The sequence below is a fragment of the Geotrypetes seraphini genome, chromosome 3 (genome assembly GCF_902459505.1).
Source record: "Geotrypetes seraphini chromosome 3, aGeoSer1.1, whole genome shotgun sequence".
Taxonomy (NCBI): domain Eukaryota; kingdom Metazoa; phylum Chordata; class Amphibia; order Gymnophiona; family Dermophiidae; genus Geotrypetes; species Geotrypetes seraphini.
The window spans coordinates 136728020-136742703 of record NC_047086.1 but is presented as its reverse complement, the minus strand read 5'-3'; the positions used below and the strand labels follow the sequence as shown (position 1 = coordinate 136742703).

The 14684-nt window shown below is 49.3% G+C and overlaps 1 protein-coding gene across 11 annotated transcripts in view; it reads right to left on the bottom strand.

The window, feature by feature from the left end:
- Window positions 1-14684, bottom strand: part of DTNB (dystrobrevin beta) — a 420990-nt gene that overhangs the window by 375281 nt on the left and 31025 nt on the right. For all 11 annotated transcript variants that reach the window (XR_004538818.1, XR_004538816.1, XR_004538817.1 and 8 more), the window contains one exon: window positions 8468-8548. Coding sequence is in view for 8 of the 11 variants with exons in the window: in XM_033938256.1 (XP_033794147.1) it covers window positions 8468-8548 (81 nt within the window). In the remaining 3 variants the exon portion in view is untranslated. The remainder of the gene's footprint in view (window positions 1-8467; window positions 8549-14684) is intronic.

Here is a 14684-nt window from a genome sequence, read left to right as displayed (position 1 = left end):
ATTTTGAGTGTTACCCTTGACCAAAATCTAACAATGCGCAATCAAGTTGCTATTGTAGTCCGCAAATGCTTCCATATTCTTTGGAGATTGCGCACACTTAGAGTTTATTTTGATTTCTCGGCGTTCAAACTGTTGGTACAGTCTTTAGTACTAAGCCATTTGGACTATTGCAACATTGTTTATTTTCCAATCTGAAAATCATTCAAAACACGGCTGTCGGACTTAATTTTGGCTTAGAAAGGTTTGATCATTTCTACCCAGAGCTGTACCGGCTGCTTATTGAGGCGCGGATCATTTTCAAGTTAGGTATTATTTAAATTTTCCTGTATCTGCTTTAAGCTGATATCAGGATTGTCTCCAGCTTACCTTTTTCCTCATTTTGTGTTGCATAGACCATCAAGAGAAACTAGAAACCTCTACTTATTTGCTTATCCAAAAATTAATGGGTGTAGGTATAAGACATTCTTAGATAGGACCCTAGCATTTCAAGCTGGTAGGCAACAATCTTGGTTAGGTAAATGTATTCAGCAAGCTATGTTATCTTATTGCTGTTTTCAGAAATTAATTAAGACCACTTTGATAAGTTTATTACTTAATGAGAGTTTTATTATTGAAATTCTATTTTACAAATATTTGTATTTTTTACTGTATTATTGTATTTTGCTGATTGTCCAGCTCTTTTTAGTGTAAATCGCCTAGAACTTTTGATTATGGCGGTATAAAAGGCAGGAGCAAGGCGAGGGCTGAGAGAGACACAGGGAATCTCAGCGAGGCGCGTGGGAGAGCAGGCAGAGTGCGAGGCGAGCAGCAAAGCTGGTTTCTACATCGGGGCAGCGGCGAGAGTAACTCCGCCCATCCCCACACATCAGCAGTAGGCGCCCGGGCCCCTCCATAAAAGGAGGTGAGCTGACGGTTTTACCTCTGCTGCAGGAGCAAGGCGAGGGCTGAGAGAGGCACAGGGAATCTCAGCGAGGCGCGTGGGAGAGCAGGCAGAGCGCGAGGCGAGCAGCAAAGCTGGTTTCTACATCGGGGCAGCGGCAAGAGTAAGTCCGCCCACCCCCACACATCAGCAGTAGGCGCCCAGGCCCCTCCATAAAAGGAGGCGGGCCAACGGCGCGCAGCCATTCGGCGCGTGGCAAAGGCGTCTTAGCGAGAGCGCCTTTGCGAAGGGCCTTGAGAAAGGCCTTTAAACAGGGCAAATCTAAACTCTCAAACAGGAAACTCTCTCATACTCAAACAGGCACACTTCCTCTTCTTCTTACTCTCATACAGGCACTCTCTTCATACACTTTTCTTACACACTCTCTATCAGGCGGATAGTCTTCTCCTGAATCTCTCAAACACTCTATTCTCTCAAACATTCTATTCTCTCTAACATTTTTCTTTTAAACACAGATCTCTCAAATTTGGAAATGGCAGGGAGGACACGCAGCACCAAGACCACTATCAAGTTCAACACTCCTGCGTCTGGAGGGACCCAGGGGATGCCCAAGGACTGTGTACAGGAGGAAGGTGACACTGGACGGAGGGCAGAGGTCTCTGTGCAGACCGAGGCCATCCCCCTACGGTACACTACAGTCTCTAAGCAGATAGAGGAGATGGGTCAGTTGGCCAGGGACATCTTGCAGGAACTGTGGAGCCTCAGGGAGGAGGTGAAGCGATTGAGGAGCATCAGGGAAGATGAGGCCTTCATTGATGATGCCATCCAGGAGCTGTCCCATATCACAGAGCTGACCCATGACAAGTCCATCCTCGAGATGCCCAAACCTCCAGCTTTAAATTCCATGATTGGGGTTCAGGAAATGCTTGGAGATGCCGGCCCTTGGCAGCTGGTAACCTCCTCCACGGGAAAGCGCAGAAACCCCCCCCCCTTTTCTCACTTTCTTCTTCTTCTTTTTCTCCCAAGCAGGGAAGCTCTACATCAACCCCACAACTCACCCTGAGAAACAGATTTCAGATCTTACAAGATAGAATCGCCAAGGAGGTGGCGGAAGGGGCTCAGGAAAATACCCAGCACTCAGCTTCAATTCCGGGGCCAGCTGATCGGCCCCCCAGAAGGAGCGCAGAGTGGTGGTCATCGGGGACTCCATGCTACGGGGCACCGAGGGGCCAATTTGCAGACCAGATTTGCAGTCAAGGGAGGTCTGCTATCTCCCCGGAGCAAGGATCCGGGATGTCACCACCTGTCTAGATAATCTTCTAAAGCCCAAGGATCATTTCCCTATGCTTCTCATCCATGTAGGTACAAACGACACTGCCAGGAGCACCTCGGAGAACATACCCAAAGACTTCGGAGCCCTGGGTAAGAAGCTGAAGCAGATAGGAGCACAGGTGGTCTTCTCATCGATCCTCCCAGTAAGAGACAAAGGCAGAGCCAGGGAAGAGCGCATCCAAAGGACTAACGAGTGGCTTTGCAAATGGTGCACAGAGATGAACTTTGGATTCCTAGACCATGGAGAGACGTTCCAGGGACTACAGGGACCAGACGGACTCCACCTGACAAGGAGAGGTAAGAACGTATTCAGACATCGACTAGCCCGCCTACTTCGTAGGGCTTTAAACTAGATAAGTTGGGGGAGGGCACACACTCACATTCCAGAGCAATAAGAAACTACCCTGAGGAGGTGAGTCACAACCACACTTCTTAGTCCAAGGTAAGTACCCATGCTATACAAAATTTAGGAGTCACACCAGCTCGGAAGGTACTCTCTTCACAGGTATGGAGGGCTATGTATATTAATGCACACAGCTTGGGCAATAAAATTCTAGAACTGGAGACTGAAATAATGAACGCAGACCTGGACGTGGTGGCAATATCCGAGACCTGGTTCACGGACTCGCACGGGTGGGATATGATTATACCAGGCTACAACCTACTTCGTTGTGACAGAGAGGGCAAGTTAGGAGGAGGGGTAGCACTATACATTAAGGAAAACATCAAAACTACCAGAATCACGGATGTTAGATACACCGGGGAATCCCTCTGGGTAAACCTGTCCAGAGGGAATGATAAATGCCTGTACCTTGGTGTGGTATATAGACCTCCAAGACAACAGGAAGACAAAGATATGGAATTAATCTATGACATAGAGAACATCACTTTGCGTGGGGACACAGTACTGTTAGGGGACTTCAACATGCCCAATGCAGATTGGAACACACTCTCTGCGACTACATGTGGCAGCAGAAGAATATTATCCTCTATAAAGGGTGCTCAACTCAAACAACTGGTATTGGAGCCCACTAGAGACCAGGCATTACTGGACCTGGTACTCACCAACGGAGACAGCGTCTCGGAAGTCTCGGTGGACGATACACTGGCCTCCAGTGACCCTAACATGGTATGGCTGAACATCAAGAAAGGGTTCTCTAGGTCAAACACAGCGACGAGGGTCCTCAACTTTAGAGGCACAGACTTCGACAGCATGGGAGCTTTTGTCCATCGGGAGCTGCACAACCAAGCAAAAACAGACAATGTGGAAGCTATGTGGTCAACTCTGAAATCCACCCTGCATGAAGCATTTTCTAAATAAAGATCATCTATGTTTATCCCACACTTTTTTGAATTCCATCATCGTTTTCCTCTCCACCACTTCCCTTGGGAGGGCATTCCTGGCAACTACCATCCTCTCCGTGAAAAACAATTTCTTAACATTGCTCCTGAGTCTTCCTCCCTGCAACCTCAAATTATGCCTTCTAGTTTTACCATTTTCTCTTCTCTGGAATAGATTTGGTTCTACATTAATACCTTTCAAGTACAGTGGTGCCTCACACAACGAACTTAATCCGTTCCAGGAGCAAGTTTGTTATGTGAAACGTTCGTTGTGTGAAACGCGTTTTCCCATAACAATACATGTTAAAAAAAATAATTCGTTCTGTAGCATAAAATATGCTAAGATGACATAAAAAAAGATAAATTTTTGGTTATTATTTTTATTTAGATACATCTAAAAACATAATTGTTTTTTAAAACAACACACATTTTTTAAATTTAAAGACAGACTAAGTAGAGTCTAATTTTACAGTGAGAGGGCAGAGTCTCAGCGGCAAAAACTGGGACTTAACTGTTCATTTTTTTTTTTTTTTCTACCGTGTTTCCCCGATGATAAGGCAGGGCCATCAAATAAGACAGCCCCCCCTTTTTAGAAAAAAATGTAAAATAAGGCACCCCCCCGCAAATAAGCCACCCACCGATACCTGCGCTTACCCGAATCGGGTGGTACGGTGGGTGACTCCGTGTGGTCCCTGGCACCCCCGACACGATCGGGGCAAGAGGGAGCTCAAGCCCTCTTGCCCCCCCGACTCCCCGACACGATCGGGGCAAGAGGGAGCTCAAGCCCTCTTGCCCCCCCGACTCCCCGACACGATCGGGGCAAAAGGGAGCTCAAGCCCTCTTGCCCCCCCGACTCCCCGACACGATCGGGGCAAAAGGGAGCCCAAGCCCTCTTGCCCCGCCGATTCCCCAACTCCCCGACAATATCGGGCCAGGAGGGAGCCCAAGTCCTCCTGGCCACGGCGACCCCCTAACCCCACCCTGCACTACATTACGGGCAGGAGGGATCCCAGGCCCTCCTGCCCTCGACGCAAACCCCCCCTCCCCCCAACGACCGTCCCCCCCCAAGAACCTCCGACCGCCCCCCCAGCCGACCCGCGACCCCCCTGGCCGACCCCCACGACACCCCCAACCCCCTTCCCCGTACCTTTCTGTAGTTGGCCGGACAGACGGGAGCCAAACCCGCCTGTCCGGCAGGCAGCCATCGACGGAATGAGGCCGGATTGGCCCATCCGTCCCAAAGCTCCGCCTACTGGTGGGGCCTAAGGCACCTGGGCCAATCAGAATAGGCCCGGGAGCCTTAGGTCCCTCCTGGGGGCAGGGCCTGAGGCACATGGTCGGGTTGGGCCCATGTGCCTCAGGCCCCGCCCCCAGGAGGGACCTAAGGCTCCCGGGCCTATTCTGATTGGCCCAGGCGCCTTAGGCCCCACCAGTAGGCGGAGCTTTGGGACGGATGGGCCAATCCGGCCTCATTCCGTCGTTGGCTGCCTGCCGGACAGGCGGGTTTGGCTCCCGTCTGTCCGGCCAACTACAGAAAGGTACGGGGAAGGGGGTTGGGGGTGTCGTGGGGGTCGGCCAGGGGGGTCGCGGGTCGGCTGGGGGGGCGGTCGGAGGTTCTTGGGGGGGGCGGTCGTTGGGGGGAGGGGGGGTTTGCGTCGAGGGCAGGAGGGCCTGGGATCCCTCCTGCCCGTAATGTAGTGCAGGGTGGGGTTAGGGGGTCGCCGTGGCCAGGAGGACTTGGGCTCCCTCCTGGCCCGATATTGTGTGGGGAGTTGGGGAATCGGCGGGGCAAGAGGGCTTGGGCTCCTTTTTGCCCCGATCGTGTCGGGGAGTCGGGGGGGGGCAAGAGGGAACCAGGCGGAGAGAGGGCAGTTAAGCGCAGTGCCTGCGCGGAAGGATGCAGCTCGGGCGACTTCGTTGTGTGAAACGAAGTTCGTTGTACGGATCAAGACATAAAGTTCGTTGTGCGCAGCGTTCGCTGTGCGAGGCGTCCGTTATGCGAGGCACCACTGTATTTAAATATCTGTACCATATCTCCTCTGTCTCTCTTCTCCTCCAACTTATACATATTTAGGTCTTCCAGTCTCTTCTCATACTTCTTTTGGTTCAAACCTCTTAACATTTTCATCGCCTTCCTCTGGACCAATTCAAGTCTTTTTATATCCTTCACCAGATAAGGCCTCCAAAACTGAACCCAATGACCCATATAGGGGCATCAACACCTCCCTTCTTCTGCTGGTTATTCTTCTTTCTATACATCCTAGCATCCTTCTGGCTACAGCCACCGTCTTATCACACTGTTTAAATGCCTTTAGATCTTCAGACACAATCACTGCAAGGTCCCTCTCTCTGTCAGTGCTTATCAGCTTCTCACCTCCCAGGACATACGGTTCCCTCAGATTTCTACACCTTAAATGCATCACTCTGCACTTCTTTGCATTGAATTTTAGTGGCAAGACATTAGACCATTCTTCCAACTTTTGAAGGTCCTTTATCATTTTCCACTCAAACCGGGGTGGCTACTCCGTTACAAATCTTGGTATCATTCACAAAAAGGCTAACCTTACCTTCTAACCCTTCAGCAATGTCGCTCATAAACATATTGAACAGAATCAGTCCCAGCACCAATCCCTGAGGCACTCCAGTACTCACCTTTCCCTCCTCCGAGCAAATTCTATTAACCACCACCCTCTGGCATCTGTCAGTCTATCAGCTTCTAATCCAGATCACCACTTCAGGCCCTAACTTCAGCCCATGGAGTTTGTTTAAGAGCATCCTATGAGGAACTGTGTCAAAGGCTTTGCTGAAATCTAAGTAAATTACATCTAGCGCACGTCCTTGATCTAGTTCTCTGGTCACCCATCAAAGAATTCAATCGGATTTGTTTGGCATGATTTATTTTTAGTAAACCCACATTGCCTCAGATCTTGTAATCCATTAGATTCTAAGAATTTCACTATCCTTTCCTTCAGCAACATTTCCATTATTTTTCCAATAACTGATGTGAGGCTTACCGGCCTGTAATTTCCCGCTTCATCTCTGCAACCACTTTTATGGAGAGGGACCACATCCGCTCTTCTCCAGTCCTGCGGAACCACTCCCTTCACTAAAGATTTATTGAATAACTCTTTAAGAGGACCCGCCAGAACCTCTCGGAGCTCCCTCAATATCCTGGGATAAATCCCGTCCAGTTTTGTCCACCTTCAGTTTTTCAAGTTGTTCATAAACACTTTCTTCCATGAACAGTGCGGTATCCACTTCATTCTCAGGTGTAGCTTTGTTAACCAACCGCGGTCCTTCTCCATGCTTTTCTTCTGTGAATACCAAACTGAAGGGGTTTTTTTTAGCACTTTTGTTTTGTCCTCATCACTCTTCACATAGCGAGCGGTTCATACCTACTTTCAGTCTCGTAATTCCATTTTTTGTCTTTATCCTTTCACTAATATACCTGAAAAAATTTTTGGCTCCCTTTTTTATATTTATAGCCATTTGCTCTTCTGCTTACGCCAGACATATCTCTCTCTTGACTTTTTTCAGTTTCATCCAGTATTCCTTTCTGTTTGTATTTACTGTGAAATAATGAAATTAGTTACCAGTCATCCTGTTATGAACAATGCATAATAAATCATTAGGCTAACAAGTCTAATTCCAGCTGTAAGTAACACAGTATGTATTTTAACTTCTTTCCATGTGAATTTACTCACAATCCAGGTTTAGATGGAAAATTAATATAAATTCCGTACTTGCATTTTAGGTATTAAATTTAAAATGATTGAGTGACCACTATATCTTCACCAAAAGGCTTACAATTTGGCACAATTAACAGTGGCCAGACATAGAACAAAAACAGACTTGTGGGGGTCATGCCCCATGAACTTGATTTTTTGGGGACCACCCTAGAGTCTACATTTAAAATAATCAATTTTAATTTTATGTTGAGTTTCATTCAGCTGCTGTTAAGAGCCCAACCAAACCAGAATTTTTGGTTTCTAACAAAACCGAATCTGTGACCAAAATTGGCCGTTCAGTTTTAGTAGAAACCATAAATGAAATGTTCCCACCAACAAAAAAAGCCCACCCCCTTCCTTCAAATTATCCCCCAGCCCCCTCCAGATACCAATAGGCCCTCCCTGGGCTTACTTTAGAAAACCCTAGTGGTCCAGTAGTCTCTTCGGGGGCAGGAATGAATCCTACTGTTCCTGCTCAGTGCACTGCTGCAATGAAAATGGCTGCCGAGACTGCCAAAGGAGGGGCCAGCAGTCATTCTGCTACTGGAACCTGCCCATGCTGGTACCAAATACAAAATGGCTGCCAGAACCTCTCACTGCAGTCTCAGCAGCCATTTCCATTGGAGCAGCAAACATGGCAGGAATGAGTGGGGTTTGTTCCTGCCCCTGAAGAAGCCATTAGCCCATCAGGACTGCCTAAGGTAGGCCTTGTGGAAGGGGACCTGATTTTCAGTGTTAGTCAAAAATGCATTGGCCAAATACGAATTGAACTGAGATTCAGTTGGCCTCTAGCTGCTGTACACTTATCTACTCATGATCTCCACTGAGCAGACTAGATAGGCAAATTTACCCCCTCTTTTACAAAGGTGAGCTAAGCTTTTTAGCGCATGCTAAACACACGCTAAACATTAACACGTGCATGTTATTCTATGGACGCGTTAGTGGTTAGCGCATGCATTAATTTAGCGTGTGCTAAATCCATGCTAAAACACTTAGCACGCCTTTGTAAAAGAGGGCCTTAGTTTTTCTGCTATCATTCACATCCTTCAGGAAAATTTGTTATATTTATCATTTTCCAGGCCATTTACAAATTTTATGTATCATATAGATAATTCAATGTAGCATGCAATTTAATTTCAGCAAAACACAAATTTTGTAATCATGCAGGAAAGGAAAAAAAACTTACGGTTACATCTTTTTTGCACAAATCTCAGTTTGCAAGCTGTCCGATAGGTAGAAAGTCTTATGACGTCAAAATTCTGAGCTCCTTTAAAAACATTAAAAGATGACATAACATTTGTGTTTTAATTTTTCATCAAAAAGATCTTTTTCTAAATTGGCTCTTTTAACTGTACACAGGACAAAATGATCTATATTGTTCTTCCAAAGCATTAATAGGGTACTGTGCCTGATGGTCCGTCCTAATATAGCAATTCTAATCCATTTCTACCTGCTCAGAAGCTAGATAGTTTTCTTGATGCCTCATGGAATGCAGAGAGTGAGGAGTTTTACACTGATTTTATATAATGGATCCCCTACACAGCACAGATGGCAAAGTTACTCACCTGTAGAAGGTGTTCTGAGGGCAGCAGGAATATATTCTCATATATGGGTGACATCATCTACGGAACCCGGTAAGGACAGTCAAAAAATGTACTGTCACTTTAAATTTTCAGGACCACCCATACCACTGCTCGCAGGACCTGCAGTTAAGTAAGAAAGCTAAGAATCCAACTAGGAGAGGTGGGCGGGTTGTGAGAATATAATATCTGCTGTTCTAGAAGAACACTTGCTACAGGTGAGTAACTTTGCTTCTACGAAGACAAACAATTATACATTTTCACGTATAGGACTCCTAAGCTGCCGAGATTTACAGTTAACAACCTTGACCCTAGCAAAATGAAGAGGCTGGAGAGAGAGTTGGCATTTAGAAAGAGAACAAATTTTGCAAAACTAATTGTCCAAACTGACTGTCCCATCTGGAATGGTGCTCCAAACTGTGCTGGGAAGTGAAGTTATGGATTGAGGACCAAGAAGCTGTTTTACAAATTGCCTCAATGGATTTAGAGTGGAGATGGGCTACTGAAGTTGCCATAGCTTGAACTTTATGAGCAGTAAAGCAATGTTACTTACCGTAACAGTTGTTATCCAGGGACAGCAGGCAGCTATTCTCACTAGTGGGTGATGTCATCCGACAGAGCCCCGATACGGATGTCTCACAAGCATGTCTTGCTTGAAGAAACTCAGAAGTTTCGAGATGCCCGCACCGCGCATGCGCCAGTGCCTTCCCGCCCGATGGTCCGGGCGTGTCTCCTCAGTTCAGGTAGCTAGCAGAGAAGCCAACCCAGGGGAGGTGGGTGGGACGTGAGAATAGCTGCCTGCTGTCCCTGGATAACAACTGTTACGGTAAGTAACATTGCTTTATCCCAGGACAAGCAGGCAGGTATTCTCACTAGTGGGTGACCTCCAAGCTAACCTCAATGGGATGGTGGGAGAGTTGGCAACTTAGGAGAATAAATTTTGTAATACTGTTTGGACAAACTGTCCATCCCGTCTGGAGAAAGTATCCAGACAATAATGAGAGGTGAATGTATGAACCGAGGACCAAGTGGCAGCCTTACAAATCTCCTCAATCGGTGTCAATCTGAGGAAGGCTAAAGAGGCTGCCATTGCTCTGACCTTATGGGCTGTGACCTTACAGGGAAGGGGTAATCCAGCCTGGGCATAGCAGAAAGAGATGCAAGCCGCCATCCAGTTGGAGATGGTGCGCTTCGATACAGGTCGTCCCAACTTGTTTGGATCAAAGGAGACGAAAAGTTGAGGAGCAGTCCTGTGTGGTTTGGTGCGATCCAGGTAGAAAGCCAAAGCACATTTACAGTCCAGAGTATGAAGAGCTGATTCTCCAGGATGAGAATGAGGCTTTGGAAAGAACACCGGAAGTACAATGGATTGGTTGAGATGAAATTCAGAGACCACCTTAGGCAGGAATTTCGGATGAGTGTGGAGGACCACCTTGTCATGATGGAATACTGTGAAAGGTGGATCCGCCACCAAGGCCTGGAGCTCACTGACCCTGCGAGCAGATGTGAGGGCCACCAGAAAAACCACTTTCCAGATGAGATACTTAAGTGGAGCCTTGTTGAGAGGCTCAAAAGGAGGCTTCATAAGCTGAGAAAGGACAGCATTGAGATCCCAAACCACTGGAGGAGGTTTGAGAGGAGGATTGACATGGAAAAGTCCTTTCATAAATCTGGAAACCACAGGATGAGTAGAGAGAGGTTTCCCTTGTAGAGGCTGATGGAAAGCCGCAATACCACTCAGGTGGACTCGTATAGATGTAGACTTGAGACCAGACTGAGATAGGTGTAGAAGATAGTCCAATACAGAGGATAGGGAGGCTCGCTGAGGCTCCTTGGAATTGGAAACACACCAGGAAGAAAATCTAGTCCACTTCTGGGAGTAGCATTGACGAGTAGCAGGCTTCCTGGAAGCCTCCAAGACATCCCTCACCGCCTGTGAAAACTAGTGAGGAGTTACGTTGAAAGGAACCAAGCTGTCAGGTGGAGAGACTGCAGGTTGGGATGAAGCAGTGAACCCTGATGTTGAGTAAGTAGTGAAGGAAACACTGGAAGAAGCACCGGCTCCCTGCTGCTGAGTTGAAGCAGAAGGGAGAACCAAGGTTGTCTGGGCCACCGAGGAGCTATCAGAATCATGGTAGCATGGTCGAATCTCAACTTGACCAGAGTCTTCTGAATGAGAGGAAATGGAGGAAACGCATACAGAAAGCGATTCCCCCAATCCAGCAGAAAGGCATCTGCCTCGAGGCGATGAGGAGTGTAGATCCTGGAGCAAAACAGAGGCAGTTTGAAGTTGTGGGGAGCTGCAAAGAGGTCTATCTGAGGCGTCCCCCATTGTGCAAAGATCTGATGAAGGGGGTTGGAATGGAGAGTCCATTCGTGAGGCTGAAGGAGACGACTCAAGTTGTCTGCCAAGACATTGTCCTTCCCCTGAATATAGACAGCTTTGAGGAAGGCGTTGTGGTGAACCGCCCAATCCCAGACTCTGAGAGCTTCCTGGCAGAGGGAGGACGATCCCGTGCCCCCTTGCTTGTTCACATAATACATGGCGACCTGGTTGTCTGTGCGAATGAGGACCACCATGTCGTGAAGCAGATGTTGAAAAGCTTGAAGAGCATAGAAGATGGCTCTGAGCTCCAGAAGATTGATCTGATGGAGTCGGTCCGCACTGGTCCAGAATCCCTGAGTGCGAAGCCCATCCAGATGAGCCCCCCAGGCATAGGTCAAGGAATCGGTTGTGAGAACCTTCTGGTGGGGAGGAGTGTGAAACAGCAAACCTCTGGATAGATTCGAAAAGGTCATCCACCAAAGTAGAGACTGCCGAAGAGCAGGAGTGACTATGATGTGTCGAGTCAACGGGTCCGACACCTGAGTCCATTGAGAAGCCAGGGTCCACTGAGGAATTCTGAGATGGAGTCTGGCAAAAGGCGTCACATGAACTGTAGAGGCCATGTGGCCCAGGAGGACCATCATGTGTCTCGCTGAGATGGACTGGCGAGAAAACACAGACTGGCAGAGATGAAGAAGAGCATCCATGCGCTGAGGAGGAAGGAATGCTCGGAATTGAATGGTGTCCAGGACCGCCCTGATGAAGGGAAGAGACTGGGTAGGCTGCAGGTGAGATTTGGGGAAGTTGATCTCGAAGCCCAAACTCTGCAGGAAGCAAATCGTGGCCAGGGTCGCCGAAATGACCTCTGGAGCTGAGGGGGCCTTGATGAGCCAGTCGTCGAGGTAGGGAAATAACTGAAGACCCCTGTTCCGGAGCGCAGCAGCCACCACCACCAGACACTTCGTGAAGACTCTGGGAGATGAGGACAGGCCAAATGGAAGCACTCGATACTGCAGATGCAGATGTCCCACCCGAAATCTGAGGAACCTGCGGGAGGCCGGATGAATGGGAATGTGAGTGTAGGCCTCCTTGAGATCCAGAGAGCATAACCAGTCGTTCTGCTCGAGGAGGGGGTAGAGAGAAGCAAGGGCCAGCATGCGAAACCTCTCCTTGACCAAAAATTTGTTGAGGACCCGAAGGTCCAGAATGGGTCGCAGGTCGCCCGTCTTCTTCGGGACGAGGAAGTACTGGGAGTAAAAACCCCGGTTATGCTGGTCCACCGGGACCGGCTCGATGGCCCGAAGCCGGAGCAAAGCTTGAGCTTCCTGAAGAAGGAGGGCGGTCTGTGTCAAGTTGGAAGGATACTCTCTTGGAGGGTGGTCCGGAGGGACCCGATGGAATTGAAGAGAGTATCCTTCTCTTACGATGGAAAGGACCCAGAGGTCGGTGGTAATAGCCTCCCATCGATGATAAAAATGGTGGATGCGACCCCCGATGGGAAAAACAGGGGGATGCAGAACGAGGTCGGTTATGCTCCCTGGGATGGAGTCAAAAAGGCTGAGTGGCCTTGGGCGCCGCCGGCGGCTGAGGCTTCTGTTGAGCCTTCTGAGGAGACTGCCTCTTCGCTGGTTGTCTCGCAGCCGGAGCCTGCCTTGGAGTATAACGCCACTGATAGATCAAGGGCGGTCTCGAAGGCCGAGACTGTTGAGGCTTGGGCTTAGGCCGAAGGATAGATTGAAAAGACTTTTCATAGTCAGAAAGCTTCTTCGTCACCGTCTCAATGGACTCGCCAAACAGATCCGCTCCCACACAAGGCACATTGGCAAGCCTGTCTTGGAGGTTCGGGTCCATGTCAATGGTTTGAAGCCATGCCAATCGACGCATGGCCACGGAACAGGCAGCAGCACGTGCCGAGAGCTCAAAGGCATCGTACGAGGATTGCATAAGCTGGAGACGAAGCTGGGAAAGCGAGGCTACCACTTCCTCGAATTCAAATCGAGCCTGAGAATCGATGTAGGGAGTAAATTTTCGAAGTACAGGCAAGAAGAACTCCAAATAAGATGCAAAGTAGAAATTATAATTAAGAACTCGGGAAGCCATCATCGAGTTCTGGTAAATTCTTCTCCCAAACTTATCCATCGTCCTGCCCTCGCGACCCGGTGGCACCGAGGCATACACCTGGAAGGGATGGGACCGCTTGAGGGATGATTCGACCAGCAGGGATTGGTGGGAGAGTTGAGAGCCCTCGAACCCCTTGTGATGGACTGTGCAGTATCAGGCATCCAATTTGCCCGGGACTGCAGGAATAGAATAAGGTGTCTCAAAACATCTCATAAATGTCTGATCAAGCAATTTATGGAGAGGCAGGCGAAGAGACTCGGCAGGAGGGTGAAGCAAATGCATAGTGTCGAGATACTCCTTAGAATATCGAGACCCAGGGTCCAAAGTAACATCCAAGTCATCAGCCATCTGTTGGAGAAAAGAAGAAAAAAACAACTGGTCCACCAGTACAGGTCTCCGAGAAGGACTGGACGAAGTCGAGGCTTCAGGATCCAGAGAGACTTGGGATCGACAGGGAGAAAAGGAGGTAGACGATTCCTCGTACTCCAGCTCCTCCGGGGGAGACATATCAGAGGAAGAGTACCCCAGACGTGGCAGCTTCTTCTGCGGCGAAACCTCAGAGTGGCGCGAAGAGTGCCGTGAAGAATGTCTGGACCGATGCCCCTCCCGGTGCCTGGAGGGAGAGCGAGAATGACGATACTTCGCCTGGTCCCTCGAAGCTTCCAGTGAGTGAATGGGACTCGAAGCAGTAGATCGCAGAGGCTGAATGGTCGACGCTTCACGCGACGCAGCCCAGGCCTGGTATGGGGTGCGGAAGAACTCTTCCTGAGACTTGCTATGCCTAGGGCTTCGATTACCTACAGGAGGATTCCCGCCCTGGTGGCGTGGAGGCGTGATGGGCTTCAAAAGAGGCATGTCGCTGAAGGAAGCCCGCCTCGAGGGACCGGCCGCCCTACGTCGCTCCTCCTCGCCAAGCAGCGAGATCGACCGGCGAGGAGGAGGACGAGGGGGCGGTCCGCCCCCCGGAATCGGGACCGGGAGGTCACCCTGGATGGAGGCAATTAGCCTGGGTCCCATAGTCTGCATGAGCTCGACAAACTGAGCTTCCAAGAGGGATCGAAGCGAAGCCGATATGGAGGGATCCGCACCGAAAAGGGGTCCTCCAGCACGGTCTTCGCGCTCCTTCGTGGTCGAGTGCTTCTGCTTGGAAGCTTTTGGCACCTTAATGACCACGGGTGGAATGGTATCAGGCAGTACCTGAGCCGAGGAGACGGGGACAGGCACCGGCGCCGAACTCGGGGCTGAAGCCGAGTGAACGAAGCCGGCTTCAGGAGGCCCGGAGTAGCAGGAGTAGTAGCTGGCTTCGCATGGACAGGCGAAGCGGCCGATGAAGTCGAAGCTGTAGGTTCCTTAGCAGCCTCCATCTTGAACATCGA